This window comes from Dryobates pubescens, chromosome 27 (assembly GCF_014839835.1).
Source record: "Dryobates pubescens isolate bDryPub1 chromosome 27, bDryPub1.pri, whole genome shotgun sequence".
Classification (NCBI taxonomy): Eukaryota; Metazoa; Chordata; class Aves; order Piciformes; family Picidae; genus Dryobates; species Dryobates pubescens.
Genome location: NC_071638.1, coordinates 742,641 through 758,491, shown reverse-complemented (window position 1 = coordinate 758,491; position 15,851 = coordinate 742,641). Strand labels below are relative to the sequence as shown.

At 47.6% G+C, this 15,851-nt stretch overlaps 1 protein-coding gene across 1 annotated transcript in view; it reads right to left on the bottom strand.

Annotated features, from left to right (window-relative positions):
- PPFIBP1 (PPFIA binding protein 1) overlaps positions 1-15,851 on the bottom strand; it is a 128,310-nt gene that overhangs the window by 892 nt on the left and 111,567 nt on the right. The window contains exons 19-29 of the mRNA XM_054173948.1: positions 15,446-15,478; positions 12,256-12,397; positions 11,194-11,322; positions 10,222-10,372; positions 6,711-6,822; positions 6,490-6,578; positions 4,732-4,854; positions 3,806-3,931; positions 2,167-2,355; positions 1,003-1,182; positions 617-682 (exon numbers count right to left, since the gene is read on the bottom strand). Coding sequence (XP_054029923.1) covers positions 617-682; positions 1,003-1,182; positions 2,167-2,355; positions 3,806-3,931; positions 4,732-4,854; positions 6,490-6,578; positions 6,711-6,822; positions 10,222-10,372; positions 11,194-11,322; positions 12,256-12,397; positions 15,446-15,478 — 1,340 coding nt within the window. The remainder of the gene's footprint in view (positions 1-616; positions 683-1,002; positions 1,183-2,166; positions 2,356-3,805; positions 3,932-4,731; positions 4,855-6,489; positions 6,579-6,710; positions 6,823-10,221; positions 10,373-11,193; positions 11,323-12,255; positions 12,398-15,445; positions 15,479-15,851) is intronic.

The following is a 15,851-nucleotide window of genomic DNA, read 5'->3' as shown; positions in this document are numbered from 1 at the left end:
GCTCAGGGAGCACAGCCTGGGGCTGAGCTTCCATCCAGAAAAAGGGATGCAATCCTCAACTGGTAACTCACTACCCAAGGGCAGCCTGCTAGCCTACTGCCACATCCACTGCCCTCCCTGGAGGACGGGGAATCAGTGAGGAGAACTGGTGACCACTCCCTGGCAGGATGGGTGTGGTGGGTTGAAATTATCCCCAGAATAGACCAGCTCAGTTGGAGCTATATTTACAAGCAGACTAAAATCTCCTGAACCACCCATTTCTCTTTTCCCCTGTCCCCACACAAAACCCAAAGGACCTCAACTGACACCTAGTTTTGATGAGGCAGCATAGTGTCCATAGTGTGCACTGTATTTTCTATGCTTTAGCTCTCAGAAACCAGTGGTGCTTCACTTCATCCAAAGACTAGGTCCCACTACATGCTGAAATCAAAGCAATGGTTCCCAAAATGACAAAACTCAGCTGCTTGACAAAGCCAGGAACAGCAAGAAAAAGTTGTACTTAGTGTATTTGTATTAAACAGCCTCACACTAGTTACCACTAGTGACTGTCAAGGGGTTTATACCCATCTTACAGAAACAGAGACCTTCTTTCACAGACCCCACTCTTAAGCCTTACTGTTAAGTTGTTGATGCCTTCAGAAAATGCTCCTATTTGCCTCACTGTCCCTTCTGAATCTTCCATCTACAAAAAAACCAAACAGATGATGAATAATGAATCAGTAATAAATTCATTGTGTGTCAAGATAAGAGTGGCAATTCAGTGTGGCACATAATGTTCCTGATGATTCCAGCCAACAGAGCAGAGCAAGGGAGGAGGATGCCCTGTCAGCAGAGGTGGTCCTAAGAGGTGATGCGTTCACAGCTCGAACCTCTCTGGGCCAAGTGCCAGGAGTCAGGACCTTCACAGGCCAAAGCAAAAGGAAGGCTTCCCTGGGAAAAGGAAGGTTTTCCACTCAACCTGACAGTAGAGTGAAGGACTCCAAATTGCTAAAGCTCGCTTACCTGCTCCAGCCTGTCCAGATCGTCATCGTCATACACTCTGAGATCCAGGCCAGGCTTGAAACCCTTCTTCGAGCCGCTTCCAGGCGCACGGCCCAGCTCCATAGGACACACATACTCCTCTACATCATCTTGCTTCTTCTTCCTCAGGCTCCCAAAATTGCTGAAAGTCAGCTTCTTTGGCTTACAAGTGAAGAGAAATTTGACAGGCAGTCGGAGTCAGAACAGAATGAACAGATCTCTTACTCTTGCGGTGCTGCTGAGCGGTGAGGGGTCAAAGCCCCACGGCTCTGCTAAACAAAGATCCTCTGTGCCTCACTGCATCCTCAGGAACAAGATGTCTCCCTTTATTCTACCATGGCTAAGGCAACACCATTTAAAGGATCCCAAATGAGACCAGAATCACAGTGCATGATGGACAGTCTCCCTGCCCCAACTCTTAAAAGTGCAGACAACAGCACAACCTCTTGTCTGCATGAGAGGCAGAGATACGGCTTTCATGGCAGACATCATAGGATATTAGGGGTTGGAAGGGACCTCCAAAGATTGAATCCAACCCCCTTGCCAGAGCAGGACCATAGAAGCTAGCACAGGTCACACAGGAATCCATCCAGATGGGTCTTGAAAATCTCCAGAGAAGGAGACTCCACAACCCCCCATGGGGAGGCTGTTCTAAGTACTCTGTGACCCTCACAGTGAAGAAGTTCCTCCTCATGCTGAGGTGGAACCTCTTGTGCTGTAGTTTATATCCATTGCCCCTTGTCCTATCACAAGGGTGCAACTGAGCAGGGGCTGTCCCCCCTCTTGACCCCCAGCCCTCAGATATTTACAAACATTTATTAAATCCCCTCTCAGTCTTCTCTCCTCCAGACTGAACAGCCCCAGGGCTCTCAGCCTCTCCTCACAGGGCAGCGCTCCAGTCCCTTAATCATCCTGGCAGCTCTCTGTAGGACTGTCTCCAGTAGATCCCTGTCCCTCTTGAACTGGGGATGCCAAAACTGGACACAATATTCCAGGTGTGGCCTCAAACATTTCAAATCCAAATCTGCCGAGTGCTGTTCTCATGCTTCTTTAATTAGCAGCCAGAGCCTTTTCTCAGACCTCACTGAACTATCCCCCCAAGGACAGGTACGAGCAGCACGCTGGGCATCTGTCTGCCTTGACTACCTTGACTTTGGCAGTTGCTGTTAAAAGGACATAGTCTGAGGACTCCATGGCTTCCCGTTTCTGCTGCTGGGCCTCCTGCCCAATGAGGAGGTTGAAATGCGTGGCCAAGTGCCGCCTCAGTAGCGTCTTGTTGGGTGGGATGTTCAGCAGCTGTGCCATGGTTTCCACGTTGAAACGAGGCTCCAAAACCTGTTCATCAAATCACAAAGAAGTCAGCTGAAGCCAGCAGCGTTTGATGAGGTCTCAATGCCACAGGCATGCTTATCTTGGTCATTTCGTAAGGCTGCTTTTGGATTTTGGTTTGTGTTTTAGAGGAAACATACAACAAAGAGGGCAAAAAAGAGTTAACTAGTGGAAGGATTAATGAAATGCCACCTCCAGGCTTTCCTCCTTCAGTTACAGAGTATTCACAGTACATTAGAGGTTGGAAGGGACCTCCAGACATCATTGAGTCCAACTTGCTCTGCCAAAGCAAGATCACCTAGGGTAGCCTGCACAGGAATACATCCAGACAGGTTTTGTATGTGTCCAGAGGGGACTCCACAACCTCTCTGGGCAGCCTGTTCCAGGGCTCCGACACCCTCGCTGTAAAGAAGTTTCTCCTCATGCTGAGGTGAAATCTTCTATGTTCAAGCTTGTACCTGTTGTTCCTTGTCTTATTATTGTATGCCACTGAAAAGAGTTTGGCCACTTGACACCCACCCCTCAGATATTTATAGACATTGATGATATCCCCTTCAGTCTTCTGTTCTCAAGACTAAACAGAAAATTGAATACAAATAGAGAATTGTCAGGAAAGATGCAGGGACAGATTCAGTATTCAGTATCACTAAGGTTGGAAGAGACCTCAAAGATCATCGAGTCCAACCTGTCACTACTGCCCACTGCAGGCTTGAACTCACAACCTTCCCATTAAGGGTCTTATGTGCTACCAACTGAGCCACTCCATTACCCCCTTATAAAAATCCACTTGTGTAATGTGTGAAGTTGGCACAAAATGCTCACCCACCATCCTCTTTAATTCTGGATATTGTGTCCAGGGGAATGATGGAAAACAGCTATAAAACCTCTTAACCACCACAACAAACTTCTGCAGTCTCTTGCCTGCAGTATCTGATGCTAGAGTAATTAAAACCAGTCCCAGCCTGGCACTGAAATCACCAGTTTGACAAAAGTAACAAGCCTTCCTCACAACAGCAAAACATATCCAAGGCCAGGAAGGAAGATGGGGGCTGTTCAACACCGTGACAGCAGCATGCAGCATCACAGGACAGGAGGTGGAGAATATCACACCTAATTAAATTGCAAGGGGAATGTGGATTGCTGAATCCATTACTGCCCACACTAATTCTGTCCAAGACATCTGTGTCATTTGAACTATGGAATCACAAAAGTGTTTTGATTGGGAAATACCCTTCAAGATCACTGAGTCCAACCATTACCTACTCTGCCAAGTCTGGTGCTAAACCATGTCCCTCAGCAGAACAACTGCAGGGTAACAAATTTCAAGAGTGACTTCTGATTAAGCAGAATAAGAAGGTAAGGTGTGGGCAGTGAAGATAATTTCAGAACTTTGTTCTAGCAATTCTGAAGGCTATTTTCTTTAAGTAAACAGGAACCAGGCAGCCTAAACCCTTACCATCAGTCCCCCATGCACACCGCTCCCTCGCAGGTTAGGTGCATACTCTGCCAGATCAACGGAGCGCAACCACTCCATCACACGATGATTGGTCCAGAGGGTGACCTCAGAAGGTGTGATGTTATTCTGTGAACAGGAAGGAGGAATGGGCAAGTTAAGAAGACTTCCCAACTCAGTTGTTTCAGCCCTAGTCTTTACTGAAACAGTTGTCTCCTGCCCTTAAAGAATGCAAGCTCACTTTGCACTTGAGAAAACCCCCTTTTGGGATGGCTGTCTTGCAGCAATACCAGTGTGGAGATGTGTCTGGGCTGTAGGCATGTCTGTGTCATGCTTCTTGTCATTTGATTATTCTCCTATGCACTTACAATATCTACCAGTAGAACAGAAAACTTATCTAGGTCCATGAGCAGTTAACACATACTGTGAATCTAAATCCAAGGCTCTGTGTTGCTCCATTATCTGCTGCCCTAACCAGCACAAATCGCCTCCAAAACAGCTAATGACACTCCTGTGTGGTAGCAGGGCTAAACTCCTTTTACACAGAAAATGTTGACACAGTCACCAATTTTCCAGGGAGTTACACAAGACTCAGGGCAGCAGTCCACAGAGTTCAAGATGATTTATGCTTCAGACAGCGCGTTAAGAGACTAGCCGCAGCAACCAGCTGCTGGCCAGGAAGAGACGCAGCAGATTTGGTGAAGGGAACAAGGCAGGTGGAGGAATGAAAGTGGTGTCTCAGGTAGTGATGGCAGAGTATGAGACTGGAAGAACAATGTAAGAAAATGGAAACCAAAATTGAAACAGAATGAAATAGAAAGGAGGAGACAGGAGAAGAGAGCAGAGCAGGAATAGACATAAACACCAGGGAAAAAACCAAAGCAAACCACTACAGAATGCCTCTTGCCAGCTTCACTTTACAGCAGTACCTCATCAGATGGCCTTCTGCGCAGGCAGTTGGGTTCAAAGTTGTTTATTCTCAAAATCTGAATGGCTCTCTTGATGCTAAGATGGTGGAGGACACTGACAACTTTCAAGGACAGCAAGTCATCCTGTTGAGGAGGAAGAGGGAGTTAATAAACATAAACGCACTTATTGGTGGAGCTGGCACCTGATTGGAGAAGACTGCTTCAGATCCTGGCTTAAAATGCAAATCTGACATGTTCTGAGATAAGACTTTAATATGTGCTAGATGTGACTGACTACCAACCATCTTTCCCAAGACAAAAGCTTACTGCTTTGCTGTATTAGCTCCAGGGGGCTGCTCTTCACAAAGGGTACAGAGCTTAGTACAAGAAACTCGGGGCTACGAGCAGAAAGGAGGGTCTGATGACACATCCTCAGCAATCTGACTAGCGGCAGGAGAGCCTTGCAAACAGTGCATCAGACTCCCCTCAGCTTTGCATTTGATTCTGCAAAAAAGGTTTTAATATGACAGAGATCAAAAAAGGTTTCATTGCCTCCCACCAGTGTCCATGGAAAGTGTCAGGCATCTCTTAAGACAGTTTGTGCCAAGCCAAAGAATGAGATGGTGCCTGAGGGGCTGTGCCCCTCTATCTGCATTGACCACAGGGCACAGACAACTGCTTTGGGCTGGACAGGTAGCTTTCAGATGTCAAGAGTCAGGCAATGACTTTGGGTTTTCTTCACCTAAGCATCCACATGAACAGGGAAGTACATCAAATGTTTGCTCAGTGAAGAGCATTCTGGAATATCCTTTTAGCGGTAGCAATGGCTCTGACACTCTAATCTCCCTCAGCTTTCTTCCTACAATCATGTAGAAAGTGCAAAGACCTGATTTATGAACCACTCAGCAGCTTTGAAACCATTGTCAGGAAGCCCCATGAGACATACAAGATCTCAGGCTGCTGGAGAGAAGTCTACTTTTGGTACGCTGCTTGTGCATAGGTGGAGCCTCTGCCAAGATACAAAAGCAAGTAAGAGTAAGCTCCACCTTTAGCTTCACAGAATCAAGGAATGGTAGGGGTTGGAAGGGACCTCTGAAGATCATTTAGTCCAACCCCCCCTGCTACAGCAGAATCACTCAGAGTAGATCACACAGAAGCATGTGCAGGTGGGTTTGGAATGCCTCCAGAGATGAAGACCCCACAACCTCTCTGGGCAGGCTGCTCCAGTGCTCTGACACCTTCAAACTGAAGGATTTTTTTCCTTCTGTTTATGTGGAACCTCCTGTGTTCCAGTAGATTCAGTTATATGGGGCAAAACTCACATGTGGAGGCAGTGACCAGCATCACATTATCACTAAGGTTGGAAGAGACCCCAAGGATCACCAAGTCCAACCTGTCACCAGACCTCATGACTAGACCATGGCACCAAGTGGCACGTCCAATCCCCTCTCATGTAGCACCACTCCAAAACTTCTAACACAGGCCCAGAGTAATGCAGAGATATTCTCTGCTGGTCTCCAGAGAGGCACAACATTCTGCTCTAGGAAGCTCCAAGGCAGATCACTGTGATCCAGCTCTCTGGCTCCTTGTGGACACTGAGCCTGGTAGGGCATGGCTCTCGTGCTGTGGGGTGTAAAAACAGCTTGCCGTCTCTGGTTGTGGTGGGTCTCTCCAAGACTCTCTACCTCCATAGTGCCTGGAGGTACACCAGTGTGTACTAAAAGGGGAGAAACTAGGAACATGAAAAAGATGTGAGGAAAAGAAAAGCCATTTGCTTACCATGCTCATGTAATGGAGCATTCGGCCATCCACTTTTCCTTCATCAAACTGAGTTTTGTACTGGGGGAGGCCAATGTCATCCAGCCACCCTAAGGCACAGACAGACACTCGTGTTAGCGGGGTAGCCAAGTTCTCTAGCACCACTTAGTGGTGTTCTCATTCTTGGACCCCCAAATTAGCCACCATTAGGCACTCCTGTGGTGCTTCAGCTTGTAACTTACTGGTAACCCAGTGGTAATCCAGTTTGCCATGATTGTTTTCCTCTTCAGATCCAAGTGCTTGCAAAGCAAGCTGAAGCTTCTTCCGATGCAGTGGGTGCTTTATCCCAAGCTCCTGTGAAAGAAAGGAAAGCAGCAAACCTAGAGACAACACTGTTTTATTTCTCCCTCTGCTAAATCACAAGTGGTTTCATAGTTACATTCAACACAGCATTTCCCAGTGACCTGGCAGGTGCATTTTCGATTTGCTTAATACCAGCATCACTTCAGCACATGTTCAGCACAGGCTGGAACAATTTCAGAAGGCAGTGGGAACAATTTCAGAAGGCAGTGGAATTCCAAGCCGTATTAAAATGTTCATAGAATCACAGAATGTTAAGAGGTTGGAAGGGACCTCCAGAGATCATTGAGTCCAACCCCCTGCCAAAGCAGGATCACTTAGGGTAGTCTGCACAGGTTTTGAATGTGCCCAAAAAAAGGAGACTCCACAACCTCTCTGGGCAGCCTGTTCAGTGCTCTGTCATCCTCACTGTAAAAACTTTCTCCTCATGTTGAGGTGAAATCTTCTATGTTCAAGCTTGTACCTGTTGGTCCTTGTCTTATTATTGTGCACCACAGAAAAGAGATTGCCCCCTCCACTTGACACCCACCCCTCAGATATTTATAGACAGTGATCAGATCCGCCCCCCTCAGTCTTCTCGAGGCTAAACAGCCCCAAGGCTCTCAGTCTCTCTTCATAGGGGAGATGCTCAAGTCCCTGAATCATCCTCGTGGCCCTTTGTTGGACTCTCTCCAGCAGGTCTCTGTCTCTCTTGAACTGGGGAGCCCAAAACTGGACACAGTATTCCAGGTGTGGTCTCGGCAGGGCAGAGTAGAGGGGGAGAAGAACCTCCCTAGACCTGCCAGACACACTTTTCTTGATGCACCCCAGGATACCATTGGCTCTCTTGGCCACAAGGACACATTGCTGTCCCATGCAGAACTTGCTGTCCACTAGGATTCCAAGGTCTCTCTCCATGGAGGTGCTCTCCAGCAGGGCAGCCCCTAACCTGTACTGGCGCCTGCTGTATTTCCTCCTCAGATGCAGTACCCTGCACTTGTCCTCATTGAACTTCATGAGGTTTGCCTTCCCCCAGCTCTCAGTCTGTCCAGATCTCGTCAGACGGCAGCACAGCCTGAGAGGTGTCAGCCACCCCTCACCCCCCAGTTTGTGTCATCAGTGAACTCAGTGAGGGTACTCTCAATCCCCTCACCCAGGTCACTAATAAACATGCTGAACAAAACTGGGCCTGGTACTGATCCCTGGGGAATGCTGGCCATGACATTCCTTTGTTTTTTTTAATCCCCCAATATAAACCCTGTTAGCACTCAGAAAAGTACTTGATGGGACTAGATAATGGTCTTAGAGGTCTTTTCCAGGCAAAACGATTTTGTGTTTCTGGAATTACTTCCCTCTCGCTTAGGCAGGTAAGGTTAAAAGAATCATTTAGTTAAGAGCATGTGAAGGTCCCAGGAAATTACTGACATTCAGAAATAATTCCAAATGCAGACTGTCTTCCCCAGTTCACTTACAAGTGCAGCTGTTCTAGGATCCTTTGATCCCACACACACTTTCACCAAGGCTTGCTAGCTAGTGTCACCTCTCTTACACTACTACAAGCCATTACACTATACTACTACTACACTACTAAAAGCCACTATGTTCAAATCACACTTTTCTTATTCCAGTTGAAGTTCAAGACAAAGAGACTGATCATAGCTGCCAGTTTTGGGCACCTCAATACAAGAGAGATGTGGAGGTTTCCCCACAGCAAACTCCTGGCCAAGCTGTCAGCTCGTGGCTTGGACAGCAGCACTCTGTGCTGGGTTAGGAACTGGCTGGAGGCTGAGCCCAGAGAGTGGTGGTGAATGGTGCCACAGCCAGCTGGCAGCCAGGCACCAGTGGTGTGCCCCAGGGATCAGTGCTGGGCCCCATCCTCTTTAACATCTTCATTGATGATCTGGATGAGGGCATTGAGTCAGTCATCAGCAAATTTGCAGATGACACCAAGTTGGGAGCAGATGTTGGTCAGTTAGAGGGCAGAAGGGCTCTGCAGAGGGACCTGGACCGACTAGACAGATGGGCAGAGTCCAACAGGATGGCATTCAACAAGTCCAAGTGCCAGGTGCTGCACTTTGGCCACAGCAACCCCATGCAGAGCTACAGGCTGGGGTCAGAGTGGCTGGAGAGCTGCCAAACAGAGAGGGACCTGGGGGTGCTGATTGACAGCTGCCTAAACATGAGCCAGCAGTGTGCCCAGGTGGCCAAGGAGGCCAATGGCATCCTGGCCTGCATTAGGAATAGTGTGGCCAGCAGGAGCAGGGAAGTCATTGTGCCCCTGGACTCTGCATTGGTTAGGCCACACCTTGAGTCCTGTGTCCAGTTCTGGGCCCCTCAGTTTAGGAAGGACATTGAGACACTTGAAGGTGTCCAGAGAATGGCAGCAAGGCTGGGGAGAGGCCTTGAGCACAGCCCTGTGAGGAGAGGCTGAGGGAGCTGGGGTTGTTTAGCCTGGAGAAGAGGAGGCTCAGGGGACACCTTATTGCTGTCTACATCTACCTGAAGGGTGGTTGTAGCCAGGAGGGGGTTGGTCTCTTCTCTCAGGCAACCAGCACCAGAACAAGAGGACACAGTCTCAAGCTGCACCAGGGGAGGTTTAGGCTGGAGGTGAGGAGAAAGTTCTTCACTGAGAGAGTTGTTCGCCATTGGAATGTGCTGCCCAGGGAGGTGGTGGAGTCACCGTCCCTGGAGGTGTTCAAGAGGGGATTGGATGTGGCACTTGGTGCCATGGTCTAGTCATGAGGTCTGTGGTGACAGGTTGGACTCGATGATCTTTGAGGTCTCTTCCAACCTTGGTGATACTGTGAGGTGCCAGAGCAAGTGCAGAGGAGGTCAAGGAAGCTGGGGAAGGGCCTGGAGAATAAATCTTATGAGGAGTGACTGAGGGAGCTGGGGCTGTTCTGTTTGGAAAAGAGGAGGCTGAGGGGAGACCTCACTGCTGTCTGCAACCACCTGAAAGGACGTTGTAGAGAGGCTAGTGCTGGTCTCTTCTGACAGGTAGTAAGTGATAGAAGAAGAGGGAGCTGCCTCAAGCTGCATCAGGGTAGGCTTAGACTGGACATTAGGAACATTTTTTTCCCAGCAAGAGTGGTCAGGCACTGGAATGTGCTGCCCAGGGAGGTGGCTGAGTCACCAGCCCTGCATGTGTAAGGATTGTTTGGATGTGGTGCTTGGGGTTATGAACCAAAAATTCTATGATTCTGTTCTATGACCACTGTAATGAATCCCCCTCCTTCTTTGAGTAAAATGGCCAGAAAACACCACCAGGCCAAACCAGCAGGCTTTTTCCACACACTTCCCACATGCATAAAATAACTGTGCCACACAGGAGTGCTGATGAATCAGATGTGACTGCACAGAAACAGCAGTCTCTTTGTACTCCTAACTGAAAGCACTGCTTCCAGTATTTCCTACCTTTTCCAGATCCTGCTGTGAAGCCTGCAGAAGTGTCTGTCCAGACAGTATCCAGTGCTTGCCATTATTTATGTAAGAGCCTAGCCCCTGGTCCTGGAGCCAGTTGCAAACCTGCTCCTTCGTCCACTTTGCAAATGGCATGTCCAGCTCACTGCAGAAGATTTCAGGGGAATAAAAGGAAAGTGATAAATCCTGTGCCTCAAATCTCCCATTCTCATACATAACAACAGACTCAAAACCTAAGCCTACTTTAGGAGTATTTTGTGTGAGTGGGGACAATCTCTTGGGAAGAGTGTGAATCACAATCAGCTGTTGGGTGAGCCTAGTGAGGAAAAGAGTGTCAGCACCATGAAGTGCTGATTGCTTCTGATCTCATGCCACTAATCACAATAAACATGGTATATTAACACTACTGAAAACAATCTCTTCTGCTGCCTAGTGTGGCTAAAACAGTGGCCCAGGCTGCCCAGGGTAACAGTGGAGTCACCATCCCTGGAGGTGTTCAAAAGCCTTGCAGATGTGGCACTTTGGGACATGGTTTAGTGGGTATGGTAGCACTGAGCTGATGGTTGGACTTGATGATCTTAGAGGTCTTTTCCAACCTTAATGATTCCATAATAACCTGAAGTGAGACCATGTTTCACCTTAGCCTTTAATCCCCAGGAGTGCAGCAGGAAACATACCAGAAGAGTATCTGTCAGTGCCACATGAGGACTCACACCTTGTGTCACACAGCCTGACAGCTGCACTCCTGCGAAGCCCCATGAACTCGGCAGCAGGACTCCACCACCCACCCAACCTCACACCTACAAAAGCCATCTCTCAAAGGAGCAAACTGCCTGGATCTGCTCATTTCCATTTGCCAGGCGAGGGGACATTTCGTGTTGGCACTGCACTTCTTCTGTGGACCTCATGCTCAACCCCAGCTGCTGACAAAGCAAATCCCAGCACACTTTGTACCGCTTGTCTTACTTGTGAGACTGCCCCAGGTCTCGAGACCAGCCCAGTCGTGGCCCTGCAGTTGCTCTTGTCCCTCCTCTCTTGAACTCAGTCTCAGACAAATCATCTGGGTTGAAGGTGGTAGACTGACTTCTTTTAAGCCTGGTTTAAAGGAAGAAAACATAGTCACTTTTGGCTAAGGGTAGTAGCATGCTGCTGCTACTGCAACCAAGATCTCCTACAGGGTTTGCAGCTCTTTCTCTACCTGCCACCCCGAGATGGTTTGGCCCACCAGCATTAACAAAAACTCATCTCACTCAGTTGATGGAGCATGAGACTCTCAATCTCAGGGTTGTGGGTTTGAGCCCCACGTTTAACACCAATTATTTTGTGTAATGTAATGGTTTGGAACTTTGCCACCACATCAACAAAAACTTGGCACACTCAGTTGGGGAAAGCAAATGGAAGCTGTATTTACAGGCAAAACCACATTCTACAATGGAATGCAAGGAATATGTACAAATATACAGTATTTACAGTATTATACAGGTATTTACAGGCAGAAACCAGCACAGAAACCCCCCTGAAGGGGGAAAAACCACCCCACTCCCCCCCTAACCTTCCCCCCCCTTTTCATCTGTTTAATTAGAAGAAAATAGAAAAGAGATGTTAGAGAGTCAGAGCTCTTATCTCAAGGTTAGCTGATAAGGTTCTCCCAGTGAAGCAGAGCAGAAAGCAGCATGCCAGAGAAGGAAGGAAGGAAGGAATGTGGGAAATGAGACTGCTAAGGGTCCCCTTCCACACATCTAGCCAATGAAATTCATTTAGAATAATCTCTTCTTTCCCTTTTTACACCCAGCTGTGGATTTGTTTGTATTTCTTCACTCTTCTGCTCAAAAATCTGCAGCTAACTTTTAAAGGCATGGCCTGAAACTGTCACACACCCACCTACTGTGAGCTCTCTCAAATGCCACACTGGCTCTTCCTCTTGAGACACTAAACCATGGAGCCACACGTTGAAGGTGGAAAGAGGAGAAGCAGCGTTCCCAGCAAAGCCCTGCTCTAGGGAATGCTCATCAATCATCTTTCACTTACTTTCCAAACAACTTCTTGATCCCTCTGGCCTTTTTCTTGGAATCCAGAGAAGGTGGCATCATCTGTAGACTATCCATTTCTTTTGGGCGAGGGGGCAAGCCAGCCAGATCCAAGTGGTCTGCAGATCCCTTCTCTGTTTCAGCTATCAGAAAACAAAAGCCTCATCAAAACCTGTTTGTGCAGGACAGTACAGATACACTCCTGAACTTGGGACCAACTCTTCCTAGAATTGTTGATGGCCACCATGTTAAGGCTATGGGGCAAAGAAGGCTGGGAAAATACAGGAGAAACAGGACGTGTTCCTCCTTCATGGGCCTGACTGGAAACACTTCAAGGCAATGCTCTGCAGCAGTTAAATGCCTTATATTCAAGGTGGACAAAAAAAAACCCCTCATAAATCAAATCATTGAATTAAATCCCAAGTTTCTTTTTCCTCAAGGAATGCTCCCCTACAGTCTTCTCAGAGTGAAGGCATGTGGTGACCTCAAAACAATGCAGTGCCATCGCAGGGAACCAAACCGGGAGTCTCCAAAGCACAGCAAAGTAAGTAATCTCTGTGCAGGCATCTTTCCTAATAACCTGCAGTCTTCCTAAAGTTCCTCATCCAAGAAACTGCATCAGGAAACAGCTCCTGTCCCAGAAGCAGAGGGGCCCTAGCCCTCTCACTTCTGCAAACTGGAATATTTCTTTCCTCTGCAGAGAAACACCATGGAGTTAAGAGAAACACCACTGAGTTTAAGCTCTGCCTGAACCAGACCTCCTGAATGATGCACAAAGCATCTCTGATAAGAGATCCTGCACATTACCACCCACTCTAAAACCATTACATCTTCATCTCTAGCTGATGTTTTCTATGACAACAAACCTAAGGGTTCCTGTACCCAAAAGGGAAGTTTGCACACAAAAAAGCTAAACAAACAAAGACGACAACCAGTTAAAGATCATTTTAAAACAAAATTGAAAGGATTGCAGTATCTACTAGGCTACATAAGCAGAGGTGTGCCAGCAAGTGTCAGACAGTTGAATGAAACTACCACATGGAGTTTTATGCCATTTACTAGCTGGGGAAGAGTGACAGCATGAACTTGTACAGGTGAAGCAGCCACGTCAAGGCAGCCTGCAGCAGGCTGATACTCAGACCTGTAACCACTTTTACCATCTGGTTTGACCCAGTAATTTGAAAGAAACAATTCTGTGCTTCTGTGAGCTTTTCACATAGCTGTGTTAGGAGATGACCATCACTTATTTTTCAAACAGACTCTCAGACTTCCAGAAAAAAAACCAAACCAAAACCCATCAAGCTATGTGTATCAGGGTAGAGCATGCTGAGGAATGGGGCCTTCAAGTCCCAGAGTTTATGCTGAAGTGGCCACAGTGTGGCACGAAGAGAGACAAACCACAGGCTTCCCCAGTGTCTCTTTTTGCTGAGCTAACTTGTGATGACTCAGCCAGGACACATTTGAATGTGTTCCATTTTCCACCAATGCTTCAGGTGTTAAACCTTGCAGAGATGCCACAAGGTCACATACAGAATTGTTTCTGGGCACTCTGGTTGACCGTATTAAAGCTGAGGATCCTGCCAGTAAGAATCAGCACTCATGTCAAACCAGGCTTTTGCATTTGTGGTTTTTGGTTTATTTGTGTAAGAAAAGTGCTAGCTTGGAAAAAAACAACACATCTTAAGAGCAGGACAAGGTTGGGTGCATTAGTAGCAGAGATGTGCGGGTGTTGCAAAGTTTGCCTCTTGTGCTTCGCTCCCTGTCATAGCCACAGAGAACAGCTGACATGTAGGGGGCCACAGGGGGAACAGAGGACTTGGTCTCTTCTTCTGCAAGGGGCACACAGGGTGACTTGTACAACCACCCTGACTGACATAGCTCTGCCTGCTACAGCAGAACCCTGTAGGTCTTACCTGCCCTTTGCAGAGCCACCCAGGGAATGCCTACATCACAAGACTGGTTTTTACTATGGGACTGCCTCCATCCCCATCTGCCCCACTTATGTCTTACTCATTTACTGTATCATTAATGTTGTAGAAAAGGAATTATGGATCTTTCCCCCCAAGAATGCCCTTAAGTGAATCCCTGGGAAATATACCTCATTCTCTGCTTCATAAAATCACGGAATAATTTTGGTTGGCAAAGGCTTTCAAGATCATCAGGACCAACTATTATCTAACTCTACCAAGTCTGGTGCTGAACTACGACACTCAGCACCACATCCCTGCCTCTTTTAAACACCTCCAGGGTTGGGGATTTAACCACCCCCCTGGGGAGCTTATTCCAGCATTTAAGAATCCTTTGAAGACATTTCTTCTAATAACTAACCTAAATTGTTCCTGGTGCAGCTTGAGGCCAAGTTCCTCTTGTCCTATCACTTGTTACTAGGGAGATGTTTCGGTGGGTTGGATTGGTTGATGGGTTGGATGCGATGATCTTGAAGGTCTCTTCCAACCTGGTCTATTCTATTCTATTCTATTCTATTCTATTCTATTCTATTCTATTCTATTCTATTCTATTCTACCAGCATTCACCTTGCTCCAACCTCCTTTCAAGGAGTTGTAGAGAGTGAAAAGGTCTCCCCAGTTCCCCCAGCTGCAACTCGCCAGACTTGTTTTCCTTCCCCTTCACGAGCTTCCTTGTCCTTCTCTGGACATGCTCCAGCACCTCAATGTCTTTCCTGTAGTAAAGGCCCCAAACCTGAACCCAGTACTCAAGGTGTGGCCTCACCAAATAGGAGTATGGAGGGACAATATCACCTCCCTGGTCCTGCTTGTCACACTATTTCTACTACAAGCCAGGATCCTGTTGACCACCTGGGCACACTGCTGGCTCATAATCGTCCACCCTTTAAGCAATTCCAGGTGCTCCAGAAGAGATGACAGGACAAAGGTATGTGTGGTATTTAAACATCCCTGATTCTCACCTGCTACTGTGGGTAACTCTGTGCTCAGAAGGTACAGCAAAGGTCTCTGCAAATGAACCCAGCATCTCTCTCATCTGTAGCAGTTACTGAGAAATAGCACGGCTGGTTGGTAGCAGAGAGCAGATGTTACATGAAACTCCTCTTTAATGAGGGGTGCAAGCGCTCTGGTGTCTAGTCCTTGTTTGGAAAGTGTGTGGCCATAACCAGCTGTTAGCAGCAGTCACAATGCAGCACTGGTAGGGGCAGGCATGCAGGATTACTATACCTAAGGTAGGTGCACTTGCACTTCGACTGCGATCTTCAGATATCCCAACAACGCACAAACCCACACGCAGCACGATGGGAGAGAACACGCAAAGGGACAAGGTAAAACACAGTTCAAAATGTACATCAGCAAAACACAAGACAAAGGGAGGGAGGTACATGAGACATGCACCACATGCAACACTGAATTCACACAGAGATTAGGATTACCGATCCACCGTTCATCCCCTCCTCACAAAACCAGAAATGCAGTAGAGCCTCAGGATGGAGAGGCCAAAACAACACCACAGGCACTTTGGTGCAGGGAGGTGACTTGCTCCCTGACACACTGGGCAGGTGACTCAACATGGGCTCCTGTGAGGTGACCAGTACCTAGACACCAGCTCTACAGATGGAAGCAGTGAAAT